Source organism: Callospermophilus lateralis, chromosome 15 (genome assembly GCF_048772815.1).
Source record: "Callospermophilus lateralis isolate mCalLat2 chromosome 15, mCalLat2.hap1, whole genome shotgun sequence".
Lineage (NCBI taxonomy): Eukaryota > Metazoa > Chordata > Mammalia > Rodentia > Sciuridae > Callospermophilus > Callospermophilus lateralis.
The window spans coordinates 44835049-44862329 of NC_135319.1; the positions used below are offsets into that span (position 1 = coordinate 44835049).

General features: G+C 34.7%; 1 protein-coding gene across 3 annotated transcripts in view; it reads right to left on the reverse strand.

Annotated features, from left to right (window-relative positions):
* Positions 1-979: 979 nt before the first annotated feature.
* The window catches only part of P4ha1 (prolyl 4-hydroxylase subunit alpha 1), a 69029-nt gene continuing 42727 nt past the window's right edge, over positions 980-27281 (reverse strand). For all 3 annotated transcript variants that reach the window (XM_076834597.1, XM_076834599.1, XM_076834598.1), the window contains exons 10-15: positions 16159-16258; positions 12200-12253; positions 8522-8587; positions 5150-5218; positions 4265-4361; positions 980-2938 (exon numbers count right to left, since the gene is read on the reverse strand). In XM_076834597.1, the coding sequence (XP_076690712.1) occupies positions 2868-2938; positions 4265-4361; positions 5150-5218; positions 8522-8587; positions 12200-12253; positions 16159-16258 (457 nt within the window). In that variant the 3' untranslated portion in view covers positions 980-2867. The remainder of the gene's footprint in view (positions 2939-4264; positions 4362-5149; positions 5219-8521; positions 8588-12199; positions 12254-16158; positions 16259-27281) is intronic.

Here is a 27281-nt window from a genome sequence, read left to right on the forward strand (position 1 = left end):
TTAAAAACCCTCAAAAGTTAAACAACCAAGAACTTGTCCACTGTAGTTAAATTTTGCAAAACACCATCAGAGTGGTAGGATAATATTCAAAGACATTAGAATAATATGAAATTAACATTATTCTGATCTGGTAATTGATAATACTCTAGTGTTAATTCATTCCTCTCTAACTTACCCAATATTATTCCTTCTAAAACACCTAATTTAACACAGTAAAAATAGGTCATACCAAGAGAAAGAGATTTGCTCTTATGTTGCTTACTAATCAGATTAAAATGTCATTTTTCTGTTCTGCTTTCTCCTTGCAATCTTTATTTCACAATTATCTATTCTTGATCAAATGATTACAGTTACTCATGAAGGTGTTTTGGTATTATTACAGTATAACTTTCCCATTCAACTATTTAGCCCATGATGTCTGGCACATACATTCATTATTCAGTTATCTGGGTATAAGTAGTCACCTGGCATGCACCTTACATATATAAATCTATACATGCTTATGTATAGATATTCAGATTTTTATCAGCAATAAGATTTCATTCATATACACATAAAAATTAGTCAATAAATTACATATTTTACTGCTTGCAACCCTTTCACACAATATAAACCTAAGATTTTTACTGAAGTAAATGGCTAATTGCTTCTTTCATCATTGTATTTCTCATTTAGCCAAAGAATCCTACAGTTGCCTTGGTCTTCTTTTACTAGGTCATGACCTAGCTATCATATTCACATATCCTGCTGTTTAGGATGTTCTGGTGGATACATTAGTTAACAATGAAACTTCTAAATTTGAAGGATAGGCCTAGGGTTGGTGAAGAAACCAGTTTCCACATTTTCCAGGAGAGTTCAGCTCATTAACTTGAAAGGTCAGCATTAAAAGAAAAAGGAAAAAAACAAAAAACAAAAAACAAAAAACTTGTGATAGCTAGACCCCAAGCTTCCTGTTTTTTTTTTTTTTTTTTTTTTTTTCCTCCTTTTTCACTGGAAGGAACAATCACTGATACTTATGAAACTGTGGTGGGTTCTATTGAGACCTAACTCTGAAAGGAATTTACCAATCCCCATGTGGGATTCTGGGTGAATATAATGAGATAATTTGTAAGGTCATGGAATATGCAACTTCCTTGTGAAAGTTATCTTACTTGCTAAAACACATAATGGCAATACATTTTATTTTCTATGCTTTGAATACCTATCTTATTTCTATACTTTTTCTATACATTGTTGCTTCAATCTTGATTAGAAATTTTTGTTGTTGATGTTCTGGGGATTGAACTCTGGATATCATTTATGCTAATAAGCATGTGCTCTAACACTGAGGTACATCCCAACATCCTCAGCCTAAAAAAGTGAAAACAAATGAAAATGCTAGACTTAATATTTTTGGCTAAAATACTTGGGGTGGAACAGAGGGTAGCTGAGAGAAAGGAACTTTGTAGTTCATTTATACATAGGTAAAAATAATAGCTACTTCCCCACAGAATCAAACAGAAACCTTCCTTACATATTCAAAATGCAAAAGGATAAAGAACCAGGATTCACCACAAGTAAAGTAAAAAGTCGGGGTTAATTAACATAAGTTCACAGCTTTCTACTATCATACCCTATTTCTGAATAGGAGAAAGCCTTAAGTACCATTAATGTAATAACCCCAAAACTAACCAAAGCAAAGCACTCTAAAAGAAATTTTTTTTTTTTTTCCTGTTGTTTTGGGGATATAAAACCTGGAGCCTTGTGCATACTAGGCGAGCTCTACCACTGAGCTAAAATCCCTAGCCTAATGGAAACACATTTGACTGTTAATTTATCTGAAACTTCAGAGTCTTTGGCCCATAATAATGTGTTGTCAGTGTGAGTGAAAACCAAGAGTTTATAAACTAAATCTTGTGTATTAGGTAACATAAATTAGAATTAAACCATTATTGCTATATTAGACGTTCGATTTAAATAAGAAATACACAGAAAACAAACATTTTAAAAAAAGATTTAAGATCATAAATAGGTTGTTGTCACAACACATTTCAGAATTTTTAAAAAACATTTTGGTTTTTTAAGAAATATTTTTTAAAAAATCAATTCCCTCATTGAAATGACCTGTACATTTTTAAAATTCCAGTCTTATAAGGCACAATATTTAATCAGAATGCCAACATCACCACCCTGCTATAGTAGGAATAAGATGCAAGGTACTGGCACTAAGAAACAACAAGATTTCCGGAAAAAAAATGTCAAGAAAAATGAAAAAGACAAAAATGCCTAGTGTTATGGAAGACTTTCTGTTAAAAAAAACTTAAGTATTTTAACTCATTTAATTCACTAAAGAGGAGCTATGAGAAAAGAGGGGCAGTAGCAAAATACATTTTCTTTAAAAACTTACCAAAAACAAAACAGCTTTGAATAGTGTATGGAGGGGGCAAACATCTAGAACCCAGATCAGAGCCCTAGATTATTACTATTGTCTGAGCAGATTCAGAAAATAAACAGGAAGACTTGGTTAGTATGACACAGTAAGGCATTTGTTCTGGCCTACCACCGAACAATGGAGATATAGTGGAATATTAAAATCACAATTATATTTTATCCTGCCAAAAAAATTCCTTAAAATTCCCCATTTTTAACTTTGCCTCATTTCCTGTGGTATCAACTGAACTTTAAAGTTCTATGCAATGTGGTGATTTACTATTTTAAAAGGAAAAAACCCACAAAGTGATTGTCCACAGATGAAACATGGGATGAGGTTCATGACTGAATCAATCATGGAGTGTTAGTCAATTGTAAACTCTCAAAGGTTAGGACTAGGAACTGTATCAGACACTAATTAGAGTACAACAATAGGAATGGAAAGGGAAGCCTATTTGTCATTCCAATTCTGACAAGGTACATGGTCTTCGAAATTCTTGTCCACGTTCATGAAGCCATTTATTGGATACTGTGAGGAGGAAAAAAAAAACATTAATTTTCTTCCCTTTTAAATGCTAGTCTATAACAAAGTTTCAACAAGGACTAGGAGTTCAAGACCAAAACCAGATAAAGGCAGACATTACTTTAAACACTCGGCCTGGAAATATGATTTTGTTATGTACTTGTATGTGTACACACGTATATACATTTGAGTCTATGTACGTTTCCTAAAGCTTCCAAAATAAGGCTTGAAATGAGTACAAATAGGATTCAGATTGAAAGGTAAAACAACACCCTGCTCTAAATATGACATCCAAAATAAAAATGAATGTAAACTCTCCCATATAGAAGAGCAACTCTGATCAATCACTATTATTATGTGCTCATTACTTTTCCTTGGTTCCTAGATAATTAATTTCTTTGAAATATATTTTTTAAAATTTTATCCTTTGGGGTGGGGTTGTGGCTCAGTGGTAGAGTGCTTGCCTAGCATCTGTGAGGCTCTGGGTTCAATTCTCAGCACCATATATAAATAAAATGAAGGTCCATGACAACTAAAAAAATATTTAAAAAAAATTTTTTTCCTCCTTCATCTCCAGTATCATAAACTACATACCTTATTTCTTAACTGCTTTTTTACCATCCCTTGAATCTGACTGCTATTCATCAAACTGTCACCACTTCTTTTTATTTTGGTACCAGAGATTGAACTCAGGAGTGCTTAAGTACTGAGCCACATTCCCAGTCCTTTTTACTTTTTAAGATGGGGTTTTGCTAAGTTGTCCAGGCTGGCCTTGATCTTGCAATCCTCCTGCCTCAACCTCCCAAGTTACTGAGATTGCAAGTACGTGCTACCACACCCAGCTCTGGATTCCTTATCTCTTGAAACTACTATTTGTTCCCTAACCCTTCTGCTGCTGCTTTAGTTCAGGCTCTCGCTTCGCCATTGCCAATTTAGAGGAAAAGAGCCTGCAGAAGGCTTCTCCAAACTTAGGTTATAAACAAGATGATGATTCCCTTTGTATTATTGTGTACTGCATGATACTGCTTGAGATTCTATACTAAGAATTCATAAATCAAACTCTAAGCCTCCGAGGGGAAGATGTTTTATCATCTTTGAGTCAATGTTTCTTATAAGAACAGGTGGAAATGCAGTTAAAAATATCTGTCATCAAAATTCTGATCTGAAAAAATGAAAATTTATATAAAGATCAGGGACTTCCTTGGTTGAATCCCATACAATCTATGTTAGTCATATGAAGCAAATCTATGGCAGGAGGTGCTTTTGTTTTAAGGTGTAGATTATGAGTTTCAAAATAAGACATTCTTTTCATGGAATACAAGAAATATTTACCCCATTTGTTTCCAACTAGCACTGGACAGGCTGCATGCCGTGTACTATAATCTCCTTCTCCACTGGCGAACAGATTATACCAGAAAACAGCAGTTCCCTGTGGGAAACAATTCAAAATTATCCCCAAATAAAATGCCAGGTTAGCTGAGGTTGAGGCTCAGTGGTAGAACGTTTGCCTAGCATGTGCAAGGGCCTGGATTCGATCCTCAGCATCACATAATAAATAAATAATATAAAGGTATTGTGTTCAGCTATAGCTAAAAATAAATTTTTTAAAATGCCAGGTTATAACTTTTTTTTTTTTTAATTTTTGGGATTACAGGTGTTCAACATAGCTGGGCTCTTTTTTTTTTTTTTTTTGGTTTGTTTTTTAATAAACATTTCCCTTTATTTTCATGTGGTGTTGAGGATTGAACCCTGTGCCTCACACTGTGCTAGTCAAGCACTCTACCACAACCCCAGCCCTACGTTATCACTTTCTATAGTTAAATATTTGTTTCCTCTGGGGAAGCATTATACTTCCCCCTAATTTAATTCTGAAAGTGATAAAATCATTTCAGAAACTTTCTTTGATTATTTAAAAAAGTTAATAACACAAAGCTTCTTGACGAGAGTATTTGCTAAAACAAAGATAATGAATCTAGTCATAGCAATGTGAAGAGGAAAAAAATGTCTGAAAACCAATATTAGGGATAAGAACTTTTAAATACCAATCCCTGGTTGTTACTCATCTCATGGTAATTTGTGCCATAAATCTAGAGATAATATATCCCTTAAAGGATACTACCTTTAAAAATTTAACAATCAGACCATGAAATACAAGTGCATCTCCTCCTCAGGGGAAAAACAGACAAAAACAAAACTCCCACAACAAACCCAGCTTACTTTTTTGGGCCAAACACTAGCTCCGACTTCAGGAAAAACAGTGGCTCCTCCTGCAGACACATCACTCATCTACAAGGAACAAGAGGGCATCATCAAAAGTGTTATAAAGTAAAACATGCCAATGAGGAAAATGTGATATTGAACTTTAGAACACCAGGGACATATAGATTCCTATTTACATGGCTGGTCTTTGCATGATACTCAGAAAAACACTACGAAAGAATGCTTAATAGCAAGGGAGATGGGGATATAATTTGAGATATGCACTTCTTTTATATCAACAGGGAAAATGAAATGACTTGAAACCAATAAATCAAGTAACAGGCATAAACATCTATTTTATTGCATTAACATGTAATCTCTTGGGCTGGGGTTGTGGCTCATCGGTTGAACGCTCACCTCAAATGCGTGAGACCCTGGGTTCGATCCTCGACACCACATAAAAATAAGTGAAATCAAGGTATTGTGTTAAATAAATAACATGTAATCTCCATGGAGACAAGAATGTCATTTGTTTTGCACTTCTGATCTTTAGCTTCTAGAACAGTAACTCAAGAACAGTAGGTACTCGATATTTCTTTAAATAAAGCTGATTTCTTTGTTTAAATTTTATCATTCTCATGCTAGGTAACCAATTATGTTAAAAATGAAAGGATTATATTAAGTTAGTCATGAAGGAAACAGAATTAAAAACATACATTTCAAAATTAATAAGCACATGCACCAATATAAGGTAAAGGAAGTATAGATCATATCATGAAGTTTTTTTTTTTTTTTTTTTTAAAGCAACACAACAGGGGCTGGGATTGTGGCTCAGTGATAGAGCGCTCGCCTAGCACAGGCGGGACCCAAGTTCGATCCTCAGCACCACATAAAAATAAAAGGCATTGTGTTGTGTCCATCTACACCTAAAAAATAAATATTAAAAAAAATTAAAAGCAATACAACATATTAGGTTTTGCTTTGTGATAACGAAAGTCTATGTGTAATATCAGCTTATCTAAAATAAGACTTATAAATACAAAGATAAGATTTTGGGGGGTAATATTGCCACCCCCAAAATACAAAGTATGATCTCACATCAGACAGAATAAATCAAGGTAAAAAGTATTAATGAAGGGTATTTCACAAGAATGAATGTATAATAATGAAGAGCTTATCTCTTAAGCAATGAGAAAATCAACCCTGGAGATATTTAAATGTTACGCATGATAGGAAAAATAAATATAAATGCAATGTGGCTCACCTGGAAATAGTATTTAAATATAAGAAATGAATACTAATCAAATGCTATTCAACTATTTTAGAAAAATAGGATGAGTGTATACATTAAGAAGGAAAAAACAATAATCTAACAATCTAATAGACCAAATAATATAACATCAATATTCATAAAGCAAAGACATATGAGAAACCCAGAAACTAACAAAACACAATGGCTCTAAAACCTCTGAAAATATGTAAGATCCTAAATAAACCTTTCTAAGAGAAATACAAAATTAAATAACTGCCAGTTTGGTGAGTGGAAGATATACAGATCAATAAGTCTGATAAATGTATCACACTTAGAGGTAGGACGATTTGGTACAACCTCTATGGAGAACTCACTTCTAGAAAGTATGTAAGCTTTCACAGCATAAAATTATACACTGTACCAGTTTCTCTTCTGGTTTTTCCTCGGTGATATTTCTTTCACTTTATTTTATATGAAACTTAGTAATGTACCTTACCTCCTTTCAGAAACTAGATGGAGTTGTGAGGGAGATGCAATTCGAAAGACAGGAGAGAGGGGAGGATAAGAGGGTGAGAAGGTGGAATGGAGGCAGGGAGAAGAGGAAGAAAATAGACTGAGCAAAGACAGATATTGATAGGGAGCAAGATACCACAGATAGCAAAGATAATTCCATAAAAGTCTAATAAGGGTAAGAGATGGAAATAATGAAATAAGCAAAACTAAGTCTAGTTATAAAATACATCTTTAAAATTAAAGGTCATAGCCTTGTAGCAAATTATATTTTCCAAATATGTATTGTATTCCAAATATGGATGTATTCATCACAGTATGCTTCATTCTACATGTTTGTTGTTTTGGGTCTCATGCATGCTAATGTTGTGGATTAGCATGCATGAGATCCAAGATTGAGCCTTGGGTCTCATCCATGCTAATCCACAACCATGCTACTGGTGAGTTACACCCACAGCCCATGTCTTTTTACATGACACTGACACTCATCTCAGGTGGTCGAACTTATATTCCCTCATCTTGAAGCTGGGCAGAGCTTTATGATTGCTTTAATTAATATAATAAAGAGCAAAAATTACACTGAAGGACATTGAGGGTAGGTTATAAAAATGCCATGTACTTTTGCATTGTTCTTTTGGGATGCTTGGTCTTGCAATACAGACACCATGCTGTGAGGAAACACAGGTCACATGGATTGACTAGACTTGAAGTATGCTATACAAAGAGCCAGTTTCAACCCCAGCTTCAAGATGACCCTAATACCAAACATCTGACTGCAAATGTGTGAGAAATCTGGAGCAGGAACATGAATTGAGCCAAGTCAACCTCATAACCATGAGATAATATTAAAAGGACTGTTATTTAAAAAAAGTTTTTTTTAGACTTTGGACATTTATTTTGTTCATTTATTTATATGCGTTGCTGAGAATTGAACCCAGTGCCTCACACATGTGAGGCAACAGCTCTACCACTGTGCCACAACTCCAGCTCCAAAAGGACTGTTATTTTAAACCACTTAGTTTTGGGGTGATTTGTTATGCAACAATAGAAAAGTAGAAGAAATATGACTGAAACTTAATTTGAGGGCTGGGGATGTAACTGTGGTAGCCCTGGGTTTAAACCTCAACATCACAAATACCAATTTCATTTTACATTTATGTCTATATAAATTTTTTAAAAAGATCGGTGTTTTGAAACTAACAATGTTAGAGTTGTTTACTGCTGATAGCACATTGCAGTACTCCAAAAGCCCTATTTGATCTGGGTACCAGTTACCAGATGTGTTCACTTTGTGCAAAATTACCAAGATATATACTTAATGTGTATATTCTTCTGACATAATACTTCAATAAAAATTCTAATTTAGAAAAGTTTAATAAAATATGTGAATATATGGGCTTTGACATATATTAATTATACATCACAAAACAATTCTATTAATCATTAATATTTGAATATTAACTAAATTTAAATTTTAAGTTTTTCAAATTTCTACACTGAACTTCTATATTACAAACTAAGTTAATTGTAAACTAGGATGTTGAATAGGAATAATGCTGAACAATCTTAGTTGAGTACATCTAAATATTATGTGATCAAATCCCAACTTAAATTTAGCCATAACTTACATAAAACAGCCATGTAGCAATTCTGTTTCCTGTCCCCAGCTCTTTGAAAGCATCTGGCTCATCTTTCTGTGAATGCAACAATGAATTCAATGATATAAAATTCAGTAATGCAAATACTCTAATAATAACTGAACATCAGTAGTAATAAGCTGAATGATAAGCCAAATTGTTCCCTTATAATGTCCATAAGCATATACAATAGCTGCTTAAATATCTGTTGAGACTGGTACTTCCATCATTAGCAGGATAAAAACAGATTTGTTAGCCTAAACAATAGTAGCCAGCATTAAATGACTATAGATTATTTAAAAGACATGACAGCCACCTCATAGCTACATTCATGAAGTCTATTCTCTGTGGATAAAAAATTTACACGGAGATTAATTTTCAGCTTATAACCTCCTCAAATACTTATTGCAATTCTGATTGTCTTTCTTTTGGATAGTCAAAAATAATGAGGTTGAGGGCTGGGGATGTGGCTCAAGCGGTAGCGCGCTCGCCTGGCATGCGTGCGGCCCAGGTTCGATCCTCAGCACCACATGCAAACAAAGATGTTGTGTCCACCGATAACTAAAAAAATAAATTAAAATAATAATAAAAAAATGAATAAGATAAAAAAATAAGTATAAAAAAAAATAATAATGAGGTTGAAGACTTCATATCTATCTACTTAAATCTAAATTAAAATACATAAAAATCTCTTGGCATTTATGAAAATGTATCTTTCACACAAATTTGTATACCATTGTTTGTAATAACCCAAAATTGAAAACAATCCGAATGTTTTTCGATTTGTGAATTGGTAAACTGAGGTGCATCTATGCTATGGAATACTACCAAGCAATAAAAAACTCACTGTTGATGTGTGCCTCGAGGAAATTTTATGCTTGGTAAACAAACACAATCTCAAAAGGATACATACTGTATGGTTCCATTAATATAACATTTATGAACTAACTGAAATGGAACAGATTATTGGTTACCAGCAGTTAGGGATGAGAGGAGGAAGTTTCTTTTAAAGTTTTTTAAAATTTTTTATTCTAATTTGTTATATATGACAATGCATTACAGTTCATATTATACATACAGAGCACAATTTTTCATATCTCTGGTTGTATACAAAGTATACTCACACCATTCGTGTCTTCATACATGTACTTAGGATAATGATGTCCATCTCATTCCACCGTCTTTCCTACCCCCATGGCCTCTCCCTTCCCCTCGCCCTATCTAGAGTTCGTCTAATCCTCCCTTGCTCCCCCTCCCAACCCCACTAGGAAGTTTCTATGTAGCTTTAGAGCAGTACTGCAAGGGAACACTGCTGTGACGCTACAGTGATGCATCTTGACTGTGGTAGTAATTGCATAAAGCTACACCATGTGCTAAAACTACATAGAGCCACACAGAAACAAGTGCACATAATTGGTATAATATGTATACTCATGGTGGATGTGTTAATGCCAAATTCCAGGTTTGGATATTTGACCATACTAAAGTTATATTAACATTGGGGGAGGATGGATGAGGGGTGTATGGGACCTCCCTGAATGTATGTTTACTACTTCCTATGAACTAATAATTAAAAATAAAAAGTTAAAAACATACAACTTAGTTTTGTAATTCAAGGATTTAACTGTATAGTTTTCTACACCATCAAAAACCTTCACATCTTTGAAAACTGAAAATAGAAGGAAAACAGGCTTTACATGTCTTGATAGAAAAAAAGGCCCAAGATTTGGGGATTAAGGCAGTAGAGGGTTTTTATAAAATATAGACTGTTTTCTGTGAAAAAGAATCTACCAGGCTGGGGTTGTAGCTCAGTGGTAGAGTGCTTGCCTAGCATGTGCAAGGCCCTGGGTTTGATCCCCAGCACCACATAAAACTAAATAAACAAAATAAAGGTATTGTGTCCATCTACAACTAAAAATATTAAAAAAAAAAATCAAACCTTGTTTCATAATGGTGACCAAGAATGTTGTGGATACATGAGGCACATTCCTTAGAATTCTGTCATTATAATAAAGATTAAATTAAGATTGGTAATGCTATACTTTAAAGCCAAATATATAAAAGAAGTAAAAACAGACTAACATTTATTAATCTTAAATCAAGAGTACTTGACAAGCAGCACAAACTTTTATAAACTGCTTTAATATTATTATCCTCTATCCTCTAAGCTCTCTAGATGCTTCTTGTTTTTTGAGATAGTGTCTTACTATGTTGCTCAGGCTGCTCTGGAATTTCTGGGCTCAAGTGATCCTCCTGCTTCAGCTTCAAGTAGCTGGGACTACAGACACACACCACTGTGCCTGGCTTCTTTTGTTTATTTTCCTGTCTGAAAATGCGTTCATGTCATTGCTTCAGATCTATTGGTTCAGAATTCATATGAATTCACTTCATCTGTCTCTATTCTGTTTTGAACTTAGCCATTACAATTTAATTCTCAATTATTTTTTAATTTGAAACTTCCCTTATTTTTTAAGTATAAAAATTCCTTCTTATAGTTTCTTTTGTCCCATTCTCTAAGTACTATGTAAGTATTTTATATTATGTATCTGATAAATTTTAGTATGTAAAATCCTGGGGATATCTGTCAATTGCTTCAGTCCTACCAACAGTGTCTTATTTATTACCAGTTAGTGATTTTTAAAAAGTGAATCCATGTTTATAGCTTAAGTGCTCCAATGAGGATTGTCTCTCTCTAGACAATATGAATTTGTTTCTGACACAGCAAGGAATACCACCTAGCTGAACACTCTGTTCTTTTCCAGAGTAGTAAAAATTCAAAAAGCAGATTCATGTGAGGGTAGGCCTATACTTCTAGAAGCAGCATCCCATACCACCCCAGCCAGGATAGATTATTTTTAAACCCACTCTTTCTTTCACTGAAGGTGTAATTCTTCTGGAGATTTAGGTGTGATACTGGCGGTTCAGGTGCAGCAGCTCACATTGAGGCAGATCCTCTCCCTGAGCTGGTAATCTGGGTTCTTACAGGTGTGTGCCTCTGGCATCAGCTTTTCTGTCTCCTGTTAACCATCTAATTTTGTTCTCTAGGTGTCTTTGTTCAGTTTGTCTTTGGGAATATCCTTTACTTTCTTCCAAGCTTACCAATGCACTTAACCAAGTATCTTAAATACTTTCTCAGGTATCTAGGTGTTTTTAACTGCTAAAAAGGCTCTGCAGAGTATGTATTCGCTCTGGATTTATAACACTAAAATAACGGAATAAATATGTTGACATTCTCTTCTTGACCAACTCTACTCAGGTCCCTCCAAAAACTCTTTTCAACTAGGCCCCAAATTCCAAGCTTCTGTGTTCACTTCTGCGTTTAAGCAAGAATCCTGTTAAAGTTAATTTAGCCAGGATTACCCAACCTCAATATCTAGTCAGGTTCCTCATCTTTTATCCCCTAAGTGAATATGATCTCTCTACCCTTTCTGCAGCAAGATTCTTCTCTTACCTCTTCCATAATTTTTCACTTTTCCTTACTGTATTTGGAGTTAAGCTCTCCCTCACTGCAAAATCTGACTGCAGTGGTCCCTATACTTATCTAACCCAATAGTCCTCTACTGAACTAAGTCGGCCTTCATCTTTAACAAGGGTCATGAATAATTTTTCTTTAACAATGTAATACCTAAGCTTCAGTGGATTTGTTAGGTCTCCATTTCTTTTACTTACCCGTGCAAAGTCAAAATGGGGTTCATATTGTCCTCCAACTCCATAATTTGCAACCTGAAGAAATAAAGTATGAATTAAAGAACTGTCAACATTAATGCTTTAAAAAAAAATTCTGTGAGCCCTATTCTGGCCTTTTATATGGTTAGGAACTTCAAGAGAAATAAAAAAAAGTATTTAAAGTCAATGAGAATTCCAAAGAAAATAGGAATGAAAAACTAAGGATAGCTACTATGTGCTATTTTTAGAAACTTAGTTAATGTGATTTTCTCTCTTGCTTTTGCAGTGAGGGCACACTTAAGCATATTTGAGAGACATGCTAATATGCTTTTTTCCAAATACATGATTTAAACTAAAATTTTAAGATTGCTATTTATTTTCACAAATACATTTTCCTTAGAAATTTAAATGTAAATAAAGTTTCTCAAAGCACCAAATGCTAGCAAATTCCCAATGTATTTTAATAAAATTCCTTTCCTTGAATATTTCCTCCTCCTCTTTTTTTTGAACCCAGGCCTTGTGTATGCAAGGCAAGCACTCTACCACCTGAGCTATATTCCCAGCCCTTGAATATTTTTTCTTTGCTAAGGTAAAACGGGAAAAGGTCCACATCTATTTAGTTATTCCTGCTGAAGGGCCCCAACAACTTCAGTTGGTTATGACAATATCTCTGTGTGAGAAAAAAGGAAATAAAATTTTTGTTCTGGGCTGGGTGCAGTGGCGCATGCCTATAATCCCAGCAGCTCGGGAGGGAGGGAGAGAGAAAGGGGGGTCGAGAGTTCAAACCCAGCCTCAGTGAGGTGCTAAGCAACTCAGTAATACCCTGTCTCTAATAAAAATACAAAATTGGGCTGGGATTATGGCTCATAGTTGAGTGCCCCTGAGTTCAATCCCCAGTACCCAAAAACAACAATAACAAAAATTAGACCAAGTATCTTTTTTATGTTCCAGCTCTCCTATTTACAATGTTTGTAATGTTGGATACATCTAGTTTTCTTATTTGGAAAATGATGCCTTCCTTAATTTCCTCTATCACAACATAAAATGCTGACAAAACAGGAGATCATAATTAGAAGTACTGCCCACAGAAAGTGCAAGTCATGTATATTATTCTGGACATTTTATTTTTGTTTTAAGTAGGTGGACCAATCTGTTAGAAATTGCAAACCAATCTGTTAGAAATCCACAATTTGCTTGGAAGAGGTTATAAAGGTTATGGAGGTTACAATAAAAACAAGATTGGAGAAGAAGAAGACAGTGTTTTTTTTTTTTTTGATGATAATAATCAGATAATCATAGAATAAATGACAATTTAAGAACATATAAATATAGGCAGTTCTGCTTTACACAGTTCTAATCTCATTTACTATGGCTTATCTACACCAGGACCCTAAAACACAGTTCAAATTTCAGTTGCCATGGTATATTAACTGTAATTGCATAAAGTAAAACTTTGCTATTTCCTCAGTCCACAAGTAACTATGTAAAATAAAAGCTACACATCATGATCAATAATCAGTCATATCCAATTTTTCAAAGGCTGTCAGTGACTGGTCACTGTGCATCTATTATTTTTTGTTTTAAATTATCATGACAAGTGACTTGCCAAGACAATTCAATAGGAAAAGAACAGTCTTTTCAATAAATGGTTCTGGGACAATTGATATCCACAGGAAAATAATGAAGTTGATTGCCTACCTCACAATATCATATGCAAAAGTTAATTCAAAAATCAAAGACCTGAATGGAAGAGAGAAAACTATAAAATTCTTAGGGATCAGTGGTATAGCACAGTGTCAGTGTATGCTTAGCATTTGTAAGGCAAGGGAGGAGGGTTTAATTTCCAGTACTGAAAATGAAAACTACACAACATTTAGATAAATGCACAAATGTAAATCTTCATAACCCTGCATTAGGCAATCATTTCTAAAAAGCATAAACAACAACAAAACCCTGACAAATCAGATTCCATCAAAATTAAAAATATTTGTGCCATTAGAGTAGATGCCATTAGAGTGAAGACAGCTCACAGAATGGGAGCAAATATTTGCAAACCACATTTGAAAAGGGTCTGGTATCCAGAATATATAAAGAAGACTTGACAAACAATTCAATCTGAACATAGGCAACAGATTTGAACCTCTTTTTTTTTTTCCCAAAAAGATATAGTAAATGGCCAACAGCACAGGAAAAAGATGTTCATTATCATTAGCTAATATGGATATGCAAACAAAAACGAGACAGTACTTCAAACTCATTAGGATACCTATGCTAAAAACAAAAAACAAAGACTGACAATATCAACTATAAAGGTTGTGAAGAAACTTTAACCCCCATATATGGCTACTGAGAACATAAAATGGTTCAATCACTTTGAAAAATAATTTGGTATATCCCCAAACGTTAACCACTCTGGAAAGCAGTATGGAGATTCCTTAGAAAACCTGGAATGGAACCACTACTTGACCCAGTTATCCCATTCCACAGCATATACCCAAAGGATTAAAAATCAGCATACTATAGTGATATAGCCACATCAATATTCATAGCAGCTCAATTCACAATATCTAAGCTATGGAACCAATATAGGTGCCCTTCAGCAGATGATAAGTAAAGAAAATGTAGTACATATACACAATGGAATACTACTTAGCCATAAAGAAGAATGAAGTTATGGCATTTGCTGTTAAATGGATGGAACTGGAGGCTATCATGCTAAGTGATATAAGCCAATCCCCAAAAGCCAAATATTCTCTGATATGTGGATGCTGACTCACAATTAGGTGTGTGTGGAAGAGAAGAAGTTCATCGGATTGAATGGGGGAATGTGGGGAAGGGAGGGGGAATGGGAACGTCAGTAGAATGAATCCCACATAATCTTCCTATGTTCATATGCAAACACATGATCAATGTAACTCTCATCATGTACAACCACAAAAATGGGAAGTTATACTCCATGTATGTATGATACATCAAATTACATTGTGTCATGTATAATTAAAAAGAACAAAAAAAAAATGTTACCATATGAGTCAGCAACTCCTAGGCATATACCCAAGAGGATTTAAAATACCTGTACATGAAATGATCACTGCAGTTATTCATAATAACAAAGTAGAAACAACCCAAATGTCCATCAAGTGATGAACAGATACATGAAATGTATTCTACCTACAAAATGGAATATTATTGTGCCATAAAAATAAAGAAGGGCTGGGGTTGTGGCTCAGCAGTAGAATGCTCGCCAAGCAACGTGCGAGGCACTGGATTTGATCCTCAGCACCACGTAAAAATAAATAAAATAAAGGTGTTGTGTCCAACTACAACTAAAGAAATGTTTTTTTAAAAAAGGAATAAAGGACTGATATATGCTTCCACATGAATGAACCTTGAAAATATAATGCTTAGTGAAAGAAGTAATATACAAAAGGTCACATATTAGATGATCCCACTTATATAAAATACCTAGCAAAAGCAAATTCAGAGACAGAAGGAAGACTAGTGGTTGCCAGGAGTTCAGAGAGGGGGAATATGGTATTACTATTTAAAGGGCATGGTTAGGGTTTCTTGCTAGGATTGTGAAATTTTTATGGTATGTGAATCACATTTCAATTCAAAAATTTTTTAAAAGTCAAAATTCATAGTGGCTACCCTCCAGACAGCCTGGGGAATGAAAAAAAAATTATTATGTACTTAGTAAGTTTTAGTGTCACATACTTTCCATTTCCTTGTACATTCATATTTAATAGTACTTCATGTTTTGACAAAATTCAAAGGTCATAGAACAATTATAATTTCTCCCACTGATTATTAAAATCACATTGCATGGTTTCAGGCAACAGTTACTTTTTACAGTTTCCAACTATTATTCAAATAAAGAACTGCCTGTTCAGTGTCCAAAGTTCTTATCTGAAGCCTTTCTTGAAGAACTATAAAAATAACTTGCAAATATGATTACCTACCTGTAATTCCTCTGCTGTGGAAACATCGAGTCCTGTTAGATCTTGAATTCTCATATTTATTCGAGACACTACAGGGTCTTCATAGCCAGAAAGCCAAGCACTACAGACAAGAGAATATTAGTTTTACTGATATTGTTTTATTATATGAAGATCAAGAGCTGTAATGGGGAATGGGAAAGATAGTAGAATGAATCCCACATAACAAGAGTAATGGGGACTAAACCCAGGGGTTTTGTACCACTGATGCATATAACTGGCCCTTTTTCTTGTTTTGAGACAGGGTCTCTTTAACTTGTCCAAGCTGTCCTTAAACTTGTAATCCTCCTGCCTCAGCATCCTAAGCTGTGATCATATGCCATTGCACCTGGCAAGAGCTCTAATTTTAAAAATCAATAACATATAGGACAATAAACGCTTAAAGGCATTTAGGTGATTTGCTTGTTTGTGCTTTTTATTAATGAATATTTTTTTTTCTAAAGAGAGAAATTTTTTTTTCAATATTTATTTTCTAGTTTTTGGTGGACACAACATCTTTCTCCGTATGTGGTGCTGAGGATTGAACCCGGGTCTCACGCATGCTAGGCGAGTGCGCTACCGCTTGAGCCACATCCCCAGCCCGTGAATATATTTTTTTAAAGGATGTCACATTCTATAGTTAGAGACTGAAAGGAAAATATTTTTATCATTTTAGTGTTTCTATAAAAATGGTTGGATTAATGTAAAGAGACCACACTGAGAATTTCTTTCCTTGAAACAACATCTCACTATGTTCCTGGCCAATCTATTAACTCCTGGAGTCAAACAATCCTCTTGCCTCAGTCTCACATGTAGCTGGATTGTAGGCAAGCATCACTGTGCTCTGGCTTACAATGGCAATTTCTAAAAATTCTAGAAAAATACATTTAAACCGAAAACAACTGTTTCATATAATGTATAAGAACAAACTGGGGTGGAGGTCAAAGGGTCTTTAGTCATATGTATATAATAGTAATATTTTATAGGAAACAAATTCATGTATTTTAATTACTTTATTTAAATAAGTTTTATAAAAATATCCAAACACACCCACTAAGATAGTTATAACAAACTGAGGATAAGCATTTATAGAAACTGGAACCCTCATACATTGCAAGTGAGAATGTAAAATGATCCACCAATGTGAACACAGCTTGGCACTTCCTCAAAAATGTCAAGTACTACCCGGAAGAATGGCACACACCTGTGATCCCAGCTACTCTGGAGGCTGAGGCAGGAGGACTACAAGTTTGAGGTCATCCTTGACAACCTAGCAAGATCCTGTCTCAAAAAAAAAAGGGCTGGGGATGGAGCTCAGTAGTCAAGTGCCTCATGAGTTTAATTCCCAGTACCATAAAAGAAAAAAAAAAAACCCAAAAGTAACCATATTAGCTTATAGCCATCTATGCAAATTAAATATTACATACAGAAATGTTCAGAGCAGCATTACTAACAGCCAAGAAAGTAACACCACAATGTCCATCAATTGATAAAAAAAAAAAAAAAACCCCAAATGTAGGGTGTGTGTGTGTGCGCGCATATATCCATAAAATGGACCTTTACTGTGCTGTGAAAGTACTGATATATGCTATAACATGGATGAAAACTTATAAGCATATTCAGTGAAAGATGCTAGATTCAAATGGCCACATATTATATGATTTCACTTATATGAAATATACAGAATAGGTAAATCAACAGATGTAGATTAGTGATTGCCAGAATAGGGTGGGGGGGGATGGAGAATAACTCATATTTTGGGGGTGGGGGGACAAAAATGTTTTGGAATTAGATAATGGTGACAGCTATACAACTAAAAAGATTAAAAATCATTTGAATGCACATTCAAATGGGTGAATTTTATAGTATGAAAACTATTTCCATTTTTAAAAATATAACTCCATCATAAGGCCCTGGGTTTAATTAACCCCAAATTCAACTATATCCCCTTTACATATATTTTTAAAAACATTTTTTAATAGTTGTAGATGGACAGCATGCCTTTGCTTAGTATTTTATAGTGCTAAGGATCAAACAAATGCTAGGCAAGTGCTCTGCCAGTGAGCTTCAGCCCAGCCCCTTCACATATATTTTTGCCCAGTCTATTGGCCCTTTTCTTTCTTCATTTCTCCTCTCGGTAAGCTTAATTCCGTGGTTTGTCATTTTAACAATATTCTTGATATGGGACTAAATTTAACCGAGAAAAACAATCCTGCATGAATTTTTTTCTCCAAGCTATACCTATGTCACCAAACCATAGTCACAAAATAGGGCAGATATGGTCCACTAAAAAAACATGAAAACCAATTTCAAATGGGCCCTTACTCTTACTTCCTTCTCTATTCTGGACCCCAACCCACCCAGCTTCTTCTTTACTTTGCAAACAGAACAAACCACACAACTTGCCTACATTTGTATCCACCCGTTCCTTCTAGTTCCTAGAGGCTAACCTAAGGCTTACCTTTTCCTTTAGATTTCATTACCTCAGGCCATCTCAGGAACTGATTAGCCCTTCTCTCTATGATCAACTTGTTCTCTCTCTCGTACCCACTGCCCTTAATTGTGGTGCTGGCAACTGAACCCAGGGCCTTCTACATGCTATGCAAACATCTTACTGTTGTGCTACAACCCATCTTCCTCAATAATTCCCACATCTTTTAACTGGGCTTAAGTCTCTCATTAATATAGAAAAAAAAATTCCCACAGTTGTCTCCTTCTCACCAGCTACCAAACACCTTATTCCCCTCTTAATCAACTTTTTCAGACTCATAAATCCATTCTAATCTAGTTTTAGTCCCTTATCACTCCATTTAAATTGCTCTTGATAATGTTACCCATAATCCTATCATGCTACTAAATCTAATAACACTTTCTAATTCCTGTTGTTTCTCCCTTTGGAAACATTTGACAGTATTAATTCTTTCTGGAAACTCTTCCTCAAACACTCCTTCTCCAGATATTCCTGTAGTGTCTGGCTCCTTTACAGTCACCTCCACAGCCTTCTACCTCCCTCCCAGGACTTCACCACTTCCTATGGAACATGCCGCCTCTAGCCCTAAGGCTAGTGCCATGCTTTTCTCTTTGCCCAGAATATTCCTTTTTCCTTTGCAAAATTAAGGCTATGGATAGCACCTTAGACATCACTTCTTCAGAGAAGCATTTCTTGGCCTCTCTCCCTGTCAGACTAAAGTCAAGTCTTATAATACTCTTTTTTTTTTTTTTTTTAAGAAGACAAGGAAGAAAGGAGGAGGAGGAGAAGTTTTTGCTAATCACATGAAACTGGCATAAATAACATCCTATTAGAATTAAGCGAGGATAAATACTGTTATAAAATTTCTATTTCTCACATCAATTTCAATGGAAAATATATTTGGCTTTTTGATCATATGGACTTATGTCAGTGATTTTGATCATATGGACTGACTTCAGTAATACCATGTGTGTGTTGTGTGGTATCAGGGTTTGAAACCAGGGTTTGTTCTACCTAACACTGAGCTACATCACCAGCCCTTTTAGCTTTTTGAGACAGGTCTAATCCATCCAACTTTTAGTCTTCCTGCCTCAGCCTCCTATGTAGCTGGGATTACAGGCTTGCACCACCATACCTGGCCAGTAAAACCATTCCCCATCCCACTGCATCCAGTAGAACCATTTTTAAAAAATAGTAAATAGCAATTAACATCATCCTAACTGCTAAGACATTGTCTTAAAGGCAATTATAAAATCATATAATAACAACTGGCAGGATTAGGACTGTGTTGTAGAACACTAAGAATCATCTCTATTTTAGCTGTTATATCAATACACCTTGCAGTTTTCTCTCCCAGTTTTGCTCTCTTTTGGAGTACAATAAATAATATGTTTATAGGTAGGGAAGTATTATGAAATGCAGCTGTTCCAATTTTCTAAATTTTATTCCTTCAAAAGTAATGGGGGGCTAGGGTTGTGGCTCAGCGGTAGAGCTCTCACCTAGCACGTGTGAGGCCCTGGGTTCGAACCTCAGCACCACACAAAATAAAATATTGTGTCCATCTACAACTAAAAAATATTTTTTTAAAAAAGTAAATGGGCAATTCATGATTGTTAGGAGTAATTCTTTGAGATACTTCCAGTTTTCTAAAAAGCAAGGTTTCTGAATAAGTTCTTAAAACTAGTTTTTCATTTTGGTACAAGAGCTTATAAGCATTATACATTTTGAACTGAATTTTAGTACTTTTTTTTATGACTGTACTTACCTTCAATGAGGATTAATGTTTTAGTTTAAAACAAATTCTACTTAGATTTAAAAACTGAACTGAGATCTTTTTTCCACATGTATACATTAATGTGTTAATCTAACATACACATAATATACACTTGTATATGAATGTACATGTATTCTAAAAGTAAGTTACTTTTACCAGTAGAATAAAACTAAACTCAAGGAAAAACTCTAAGGAACAGTTTGGTTTGCCTTAGAAATCATTTTCAAGGTTGGAGAGAGCAGGTAGTTTGTTAAGAGTACAATAAAACTACCTATAGTCTAAACATCTGTCAGTCTCACACTGTGTCAGATTGCTCTGCAGCACAGGTCTCTAGAGGGATGCATATCAGACACAGCATGCTGTTGGGTGGTCAGTCAACGCTATCTGCAATCTTTCAATAACTTTTATTTTCCACTTTGTGCCTAGTTTTTGTACCAAAGTAATCAACACATTCAAGAATATCTCCCTCTATAGAATGCCCAAATAATAGCCTTTGTGCCACTATACTCTCTTAGATATACACTTTCATTTAAATCTCCCTTCATTAACTGAATGCTGTAACTACATCTTCAAAGAATTCTTATATCCAGCTCTGAATGCTTCTATCTCCATGTATCCCTGTAGTTATTTCAGAAATAACTGCTAACACACATTATCTGCCACAGCCTGGTTCATCTATTGCAGGTCATATGCCCTATTCTCAGGATACAGGGATCAGAAGGGTCCCATCCTGGTGGGAATCCTCTTCAGGACTATTTTCTTAAAGGACTTATATTCTGCTGGCACTCCTTTTCTTTCCGAGAGGGAAGAAGCATTTTTTCTTGTGTATTTTTTTTTTTAAGTTGTCAATGGACCTTTATTTATTATTTTTGTGTTTGTTTATATCGAACCCAGTGCCTCAAACATGCCAGGTAAGTGCTTTACCACTGAGCCACAACTCCAGCCCTGGAAGTTTTTTTTGCCTGTAAATATTCTTAATGTTTTCTTTTAATAAGACTTCTTCACAAAAGCAATCTATTTTGTGGCACCTTTGCTACATACTGGAACTGCAATGACTTTGGCATCTGCTGGATGCTACTAAATGAATCAGCCTGATAGTTGGGATAATAGAGGGTGTCATCAACTGTACACCCAAAACTCTCCTAGGTTTCTCATAGTCCTTTAAAGAATCTTGGAGTTAGCAACTGCCTGCAGCCTGAAGCACATCAGGGAAGGCCACCTATGAGCATTAGGAAGTGGAGAAAGCTGCTGCTTCAAAATGCTTTTGTTGTTGTTGTTGTTGTTGTTGTATAAAACATTTTATTTATTGATCTTTTGGGGGGAATGTGATGCATCACCATTTTGTATTACAGCTGAGCCTTCATCTTGTAGCTTTGTCAACGTAAATTTTTTTGGCTGGCTATGTGAAATACATTCCTGGACTTCTGCCCTCCTAATCTGTTCTTGGCCATCATCTTTCACCAGATCTCCCACATGCAGCTGCTCAAGTTCCAGGTGATGCTCTGCCTCAAATATGCTTTTATAGTACTATGCTATCCTTCCTTTCTAGCATTAATCACAGTAATAATTTTACATTTATTTGTTATTTGACTATAGTAGATATGTTAATTTGACTCTTATTTCCAAATACATTTAAATGCTGCCTGTTTCTGCTCACCAGTACAACTGTAGAACCTACAATGTCTGGCATATAGTAGATGCTTAGTAAATATTTGCTAAATGAATGAACATATTCTGTACACTTCTTAAAACAAATCCAAGATTTATCTTATTTTACCAAATTTCTTTGTCTGTTGATCTCTTATAAATTTATCAGGACTGGCTGAGTAGATTTCCTTCGTGAGCAGAATGGGAAGAATAAAAGAGTCTTATTGTAAATTATATAGGTAACATACAGGTAATAAATATTAAGAATTTGATGGATTTCATTTAAATTTAATAAGCAATCACCAAATGACTTATAGTTAGCGGCAATGCAAAACTGACAAGTATTCTAAGAAAGCTTCAAATTAACACATCTTGATAACTGTTCCTATTCTATCCTAGAAAAACTATTATCTCAAAAATCTGTTACCCAAAAAGAACCTGACTTCTGATATCTTCACTCTCCTTCCTTGCTACCACCAATTTAAGTGTCTAGGCCTATCTTTTTCTTATACTTTAGTGGAATCATTTCCTTCAGCCTTACAGAGGCATACTCCCCCACACCTCCCCTTTTGGGCTGAGAACTAAACTCAGGGCCTTGCACATGCTAGGAAAGCAATTTGCCACTGAGCTAAATCCCCAATCCCCAGAAGCAGACTTTTCTATGATGCTTTTGAGTCTATCCTACTATCACATACCTTATTCTAGCAGCTGTAGCCTCCCTTTTTATCTTTAATCTCCTCCTTGCCAATGCTTGTTTGCTCGTTTGTTTTGGTACTAGAGAATGAACCCAAGAGCACTTTACCACTGAGCTATTTTGAGACATAGTCTCATACAGTTGCTGAGTCTGGCCTCGAAATTGAGATCCTCCCGTCTCAGCCTCACTGAGTAGCCAGAATTATAGGCATGTGCCACCACACCCCACTCTAGTGCTTGCTTTTTATTCTTCACTGTGAAGTCTCCTGCTACCAAGAGGAAAAAAAAAAAACTTTCATTTTTTTGCTCTTCTAGAAAGTTTTCAAAGCTCTCACTTTACTCATGTAAAATTACAAAAGCAAAAAAAAATGTTTGTTATATTCAACAAATGGTCATGGAACACTAGATAGCTACATTCAAAGAAGAAAACTTCATACTATATTAAAAAATATTTTACTCAAGATGTATGAAAGATTCAGGTGTGATGGCACATGTTTCTAATCCCAGCTACTCCAGAGGCTGAGACAGGAGAATCACAGGTTCAAGGCCAGCCTGGACAACAGGGCAAAACCCTATCTCAAAAAATCAAAGGTGTGTGTCTGTAGTTCCAGCTATTGGGAGGCTGAGGTGGGAAGGTTGCCAGGAGTTCAAGCCAGCCTGTATAGCACAGCATGACCCCATCTCAAAACAAAAAACAAAAACCACACTCCACCATAAGATATAACACTTAACCTCTACTGGGATGGCTACGTTCAAAGAGACAGTAACAAGGCAGGGGCTGTGGCCCACACTGGTAATCCCAGGGACTTGGGAAACTGAGGCAGGAGGATTGCAAGTTCAAAGCCAGCCTCAGCAACTTAGAGAGGCCCTAGGCAATTTAGCAAAACCCTGTCTCTAAATGAAAAAAATAAGAAGGTCTGGAGAAATGTAGCTCAGTTGTTCAGCACTCCTGGATTAAATTCCTAGTACAAAAAAAAAAAAAAAAAATCCAGGCACAAGTATGTCAATCACTAGACATGATAGACATCAAAAACCTTTTTTTAAAAAAAATTTATACAATTTAGTAGTTCTTGATATATCCATAGAGCTGTACAATCATTACCAATACTTAATTCCAGAACATTTTTACCACCACAAAAGAAACTCAGTGCTCATTAGCAGTCACTTCCATTCTTACCAAATATCTCATTTATCAGAAAAATGATTTGTAAATATTCTATAAGTTACCTTTCCATCTCTTGATTGAATCTGTGGATGCATAAAATTTTTTTTTCTGATATAGTAAAAAAAAAATATCTGGAAAAACTAGAAACCTAATAAATTGTTGGTGGGACTATAAAATGGGACAGCCACTTTGGAAAACAGTCTGACAGTTTCTCAAATAGTTAAACAGAGTTACCATATGAATCAGCAATTTCACTTCTAGGTATAAACTCAAGAAATTTAAAATGTTTGTTCCTACAAAATCTTGTAAATATTTATAGCAGCATTATTGTAATAAAATTTGTATATATATATATATATATATATATATATATATATATATACACACACACACACACACACACACATTTGTGGGAATATCTCTGGATAAATTCCCAGATGTAGAATTGCTACAACTTTTATATTCTGAAAAACTATATCAAATTGTCCTTTTAAAAAGCTGCACTGATTTATACCTGCTTATTTCATAAATGCTTGTTAACATCAATCTTTTTATTCTTTGTCAAACATAAAGGCAAAAATAATTTTAAAAGTTTAAATTTTCTTAAAACTTTTAAAATTTGCATTTCTGATTATAAAAGATCTCAATGGAAGGTTTGGAGCTTAGCCGTTAAAGCCAATAATGATTACAGGTTAAAAAAAAAAACTTGCCATTTTAACTGTGGTTCTATTGTAGTCACTGCAGAGGAAAATGAATGACACATGGGAATCAATCCTGCAAATATAACTTTGCAGACATTACTATAGACCTATCAGGTAATTTAAAAATCTAGCTGTTATTCCTGCACTTAATTTAATCATCAGAAATCATGGTTTCTTTTTTCTAGTACCCAGTGCTTTACGTAAATTAATATGTAAAGTTATTTAGGGGTGGGGATGTAGTTCAGTAGTACAGCACTTGCCTACTGTGTACAAAGCCCTGGGTTTGATTCCCAGCACTGCAAAAAATAAAAAGAAAAATAATTTTAAAATAAGTAAATAAGATTACAGAATTTATTTATTTTTTAGTTGAAGTTGGGCACAATATCTTTATTTTATTTTTATGTGGTGCTGAGATCAAACCCAGAGGCTCGCACATGCTAGGCGAGGGTTCTACCGCTGAGCCACAATCCCAGCCCCAGAATTTATTTTAATAGGAAAAAAAATCATTTGAAGCTGGGCATCTAATCCTAGCTACTTAGAAGGCTGAGGAATGAAGATCATAAGTTCAAGATCAGCCTCAGAAATTTTGCAAGACCCTCAGCAACCTAGTGAATCACAGTCAAAATAAAAAGGGCTGGGGATGTAGTTCAATGGTAAAGTGCCCCTGGGTGGCTCAACCCCCAGTAGGAAACAAAAACAACCATTTGAAGATTTTTTTTTTTTTTTTTTTTTTGTACAACTGTATTAGAAAATGTTAACTAAGCTATAGTGTTTTCCCCATAACACAGTTTAGTGCCAGGAGGAAAAAAAAATTTTGCTTCAAATAACTTCATACAAATCCCTAACTTCCATTAAAAGCTAAATTGCCCAGGGCTGGGGTTGTGGCTCAGTGGGTTGTGCATGTGTGAGGCACTGGGTTCAATTCTTAGCACCACATATCAATAAATAAAATAAAGGTCCAGTACAAACTAAAACAATAGTAAAACAAACAAACAAACAAAAAACTAAATTCCCCCAAATATCTTCCTTTTGGCCTTAAAGACAAACTTATTAACCAAGTTGTACATTTAATTAGGGTACTATTTTTTTTTACATTATCATTTTTTTAAAAAATCACAATAATGCTTTATTGACAAAGAAACAATATTCTCACACTAAACAAGCACAAGTGAATAAAACCATTTTGGAGGTTTTTACAAATGTCAAATGTCAGTAATATAGTTTGAACACCATCACTGCCTTCTTCTAACACAACACAGATGTGAAAATTAACTATGTACAATTAGCTAATATAAAAATCACTATGCAAATTATCTTTTGCCTTTGTAATTTGGGGCTCAAAATGCCAGGGGGCAAAAATTCCAACAGTTCTTCAAGTGCTCTAAGGTTAACAAACTGTTGTAAACAGTGGTTCTCAGACTGAAATGGACAGATCTGTAGTCTTGTTAATTATTCTACTATTAACAAGACTACAGATCTGTCCATTTCAGTTCTTAGTCTGAGAACCACTGTTCAACCCATTAAAGGGCAGTGTTGTTAAAAATTTAAGCTAAGATTATGTTAAAATTTTTAAAAATCTGAAATTATTTAAAATTATTTGTAATGCTTACATATTGTAAAAGTACTTTTATATCTGGATCTGCTCCTTATTAGCATGGTAAACTAAATTCTGAGCAAAATATAAACATTATATTTGGTATCATAAATGTCATATTGTAGGAAAACATTACTTCAGAGCAAAGCAATTAAAATCATTTCCAAGAATAATTCACCAAATCATAGAAGATTTTTCTACCACTTTAAATAGATTGTTGTTTATTATATATATCACTATTTATATTACTTCAACCGAACTTTATAAGCTCATCTAATTTGTCTTTTCAGAACATGTAACTGAACGTTTACCTTTCAAAACTTCAATTTCTTAGCCAGGCATTAACTTAGGAGGCTTCTGCAATTTAGCAAGGCTCTAAGCAATTATGTGAGATGACCCTGAGTAGCTGGGGCTACAGGTGTGCACTAGCATGCCTGGCTTAAATCATGTTTTAAATTATAAAGAACTTTCAAAAATATTTTGCCAAAGAAAATTCCATTTGCTGGAATGCTGGAATAAATTTTACTTCCACAGAAGATAATGTACTCTCTTAGATATTTCTCAAAACACAGTTATTTGAAATCACCTTCCAGAAATTTTCAGAATACAGATGTTCCCAGAGCAAAAGAAAGCATTATATTAACAGACATCAGAACACATAAATTTTCTTCCATTTGTTATCTGAGATGCCTTTTTCTTATACAAGAGAAAATATTTATTTCACTTACAGGAATCTTCAAAATTAAGATTTACAGTGATGGGTGGCAAATGACTCCACATAGCTTTAAAATAAATTTTCAAAATAGAAAAAAACACATTTTTATTTATTAATATAAAACATCAGGGGGCTGGAGTTGTGGCTCAGTAGTAGGGCACTTGCCAAGCATGTGTGAGGCACTGGGTTCGATTCTCAGCACCACATATAAATAAACAAATAAAATAAAGGTCTGTCAACATCTTAAAAAAAAATACACACACACACACACACACAAACATAGGACTAGGGGATGTATCTCTGTGGTATAGTGCTTGCCTAGTATGCACAAGGCCCTGGGTTCAATCAC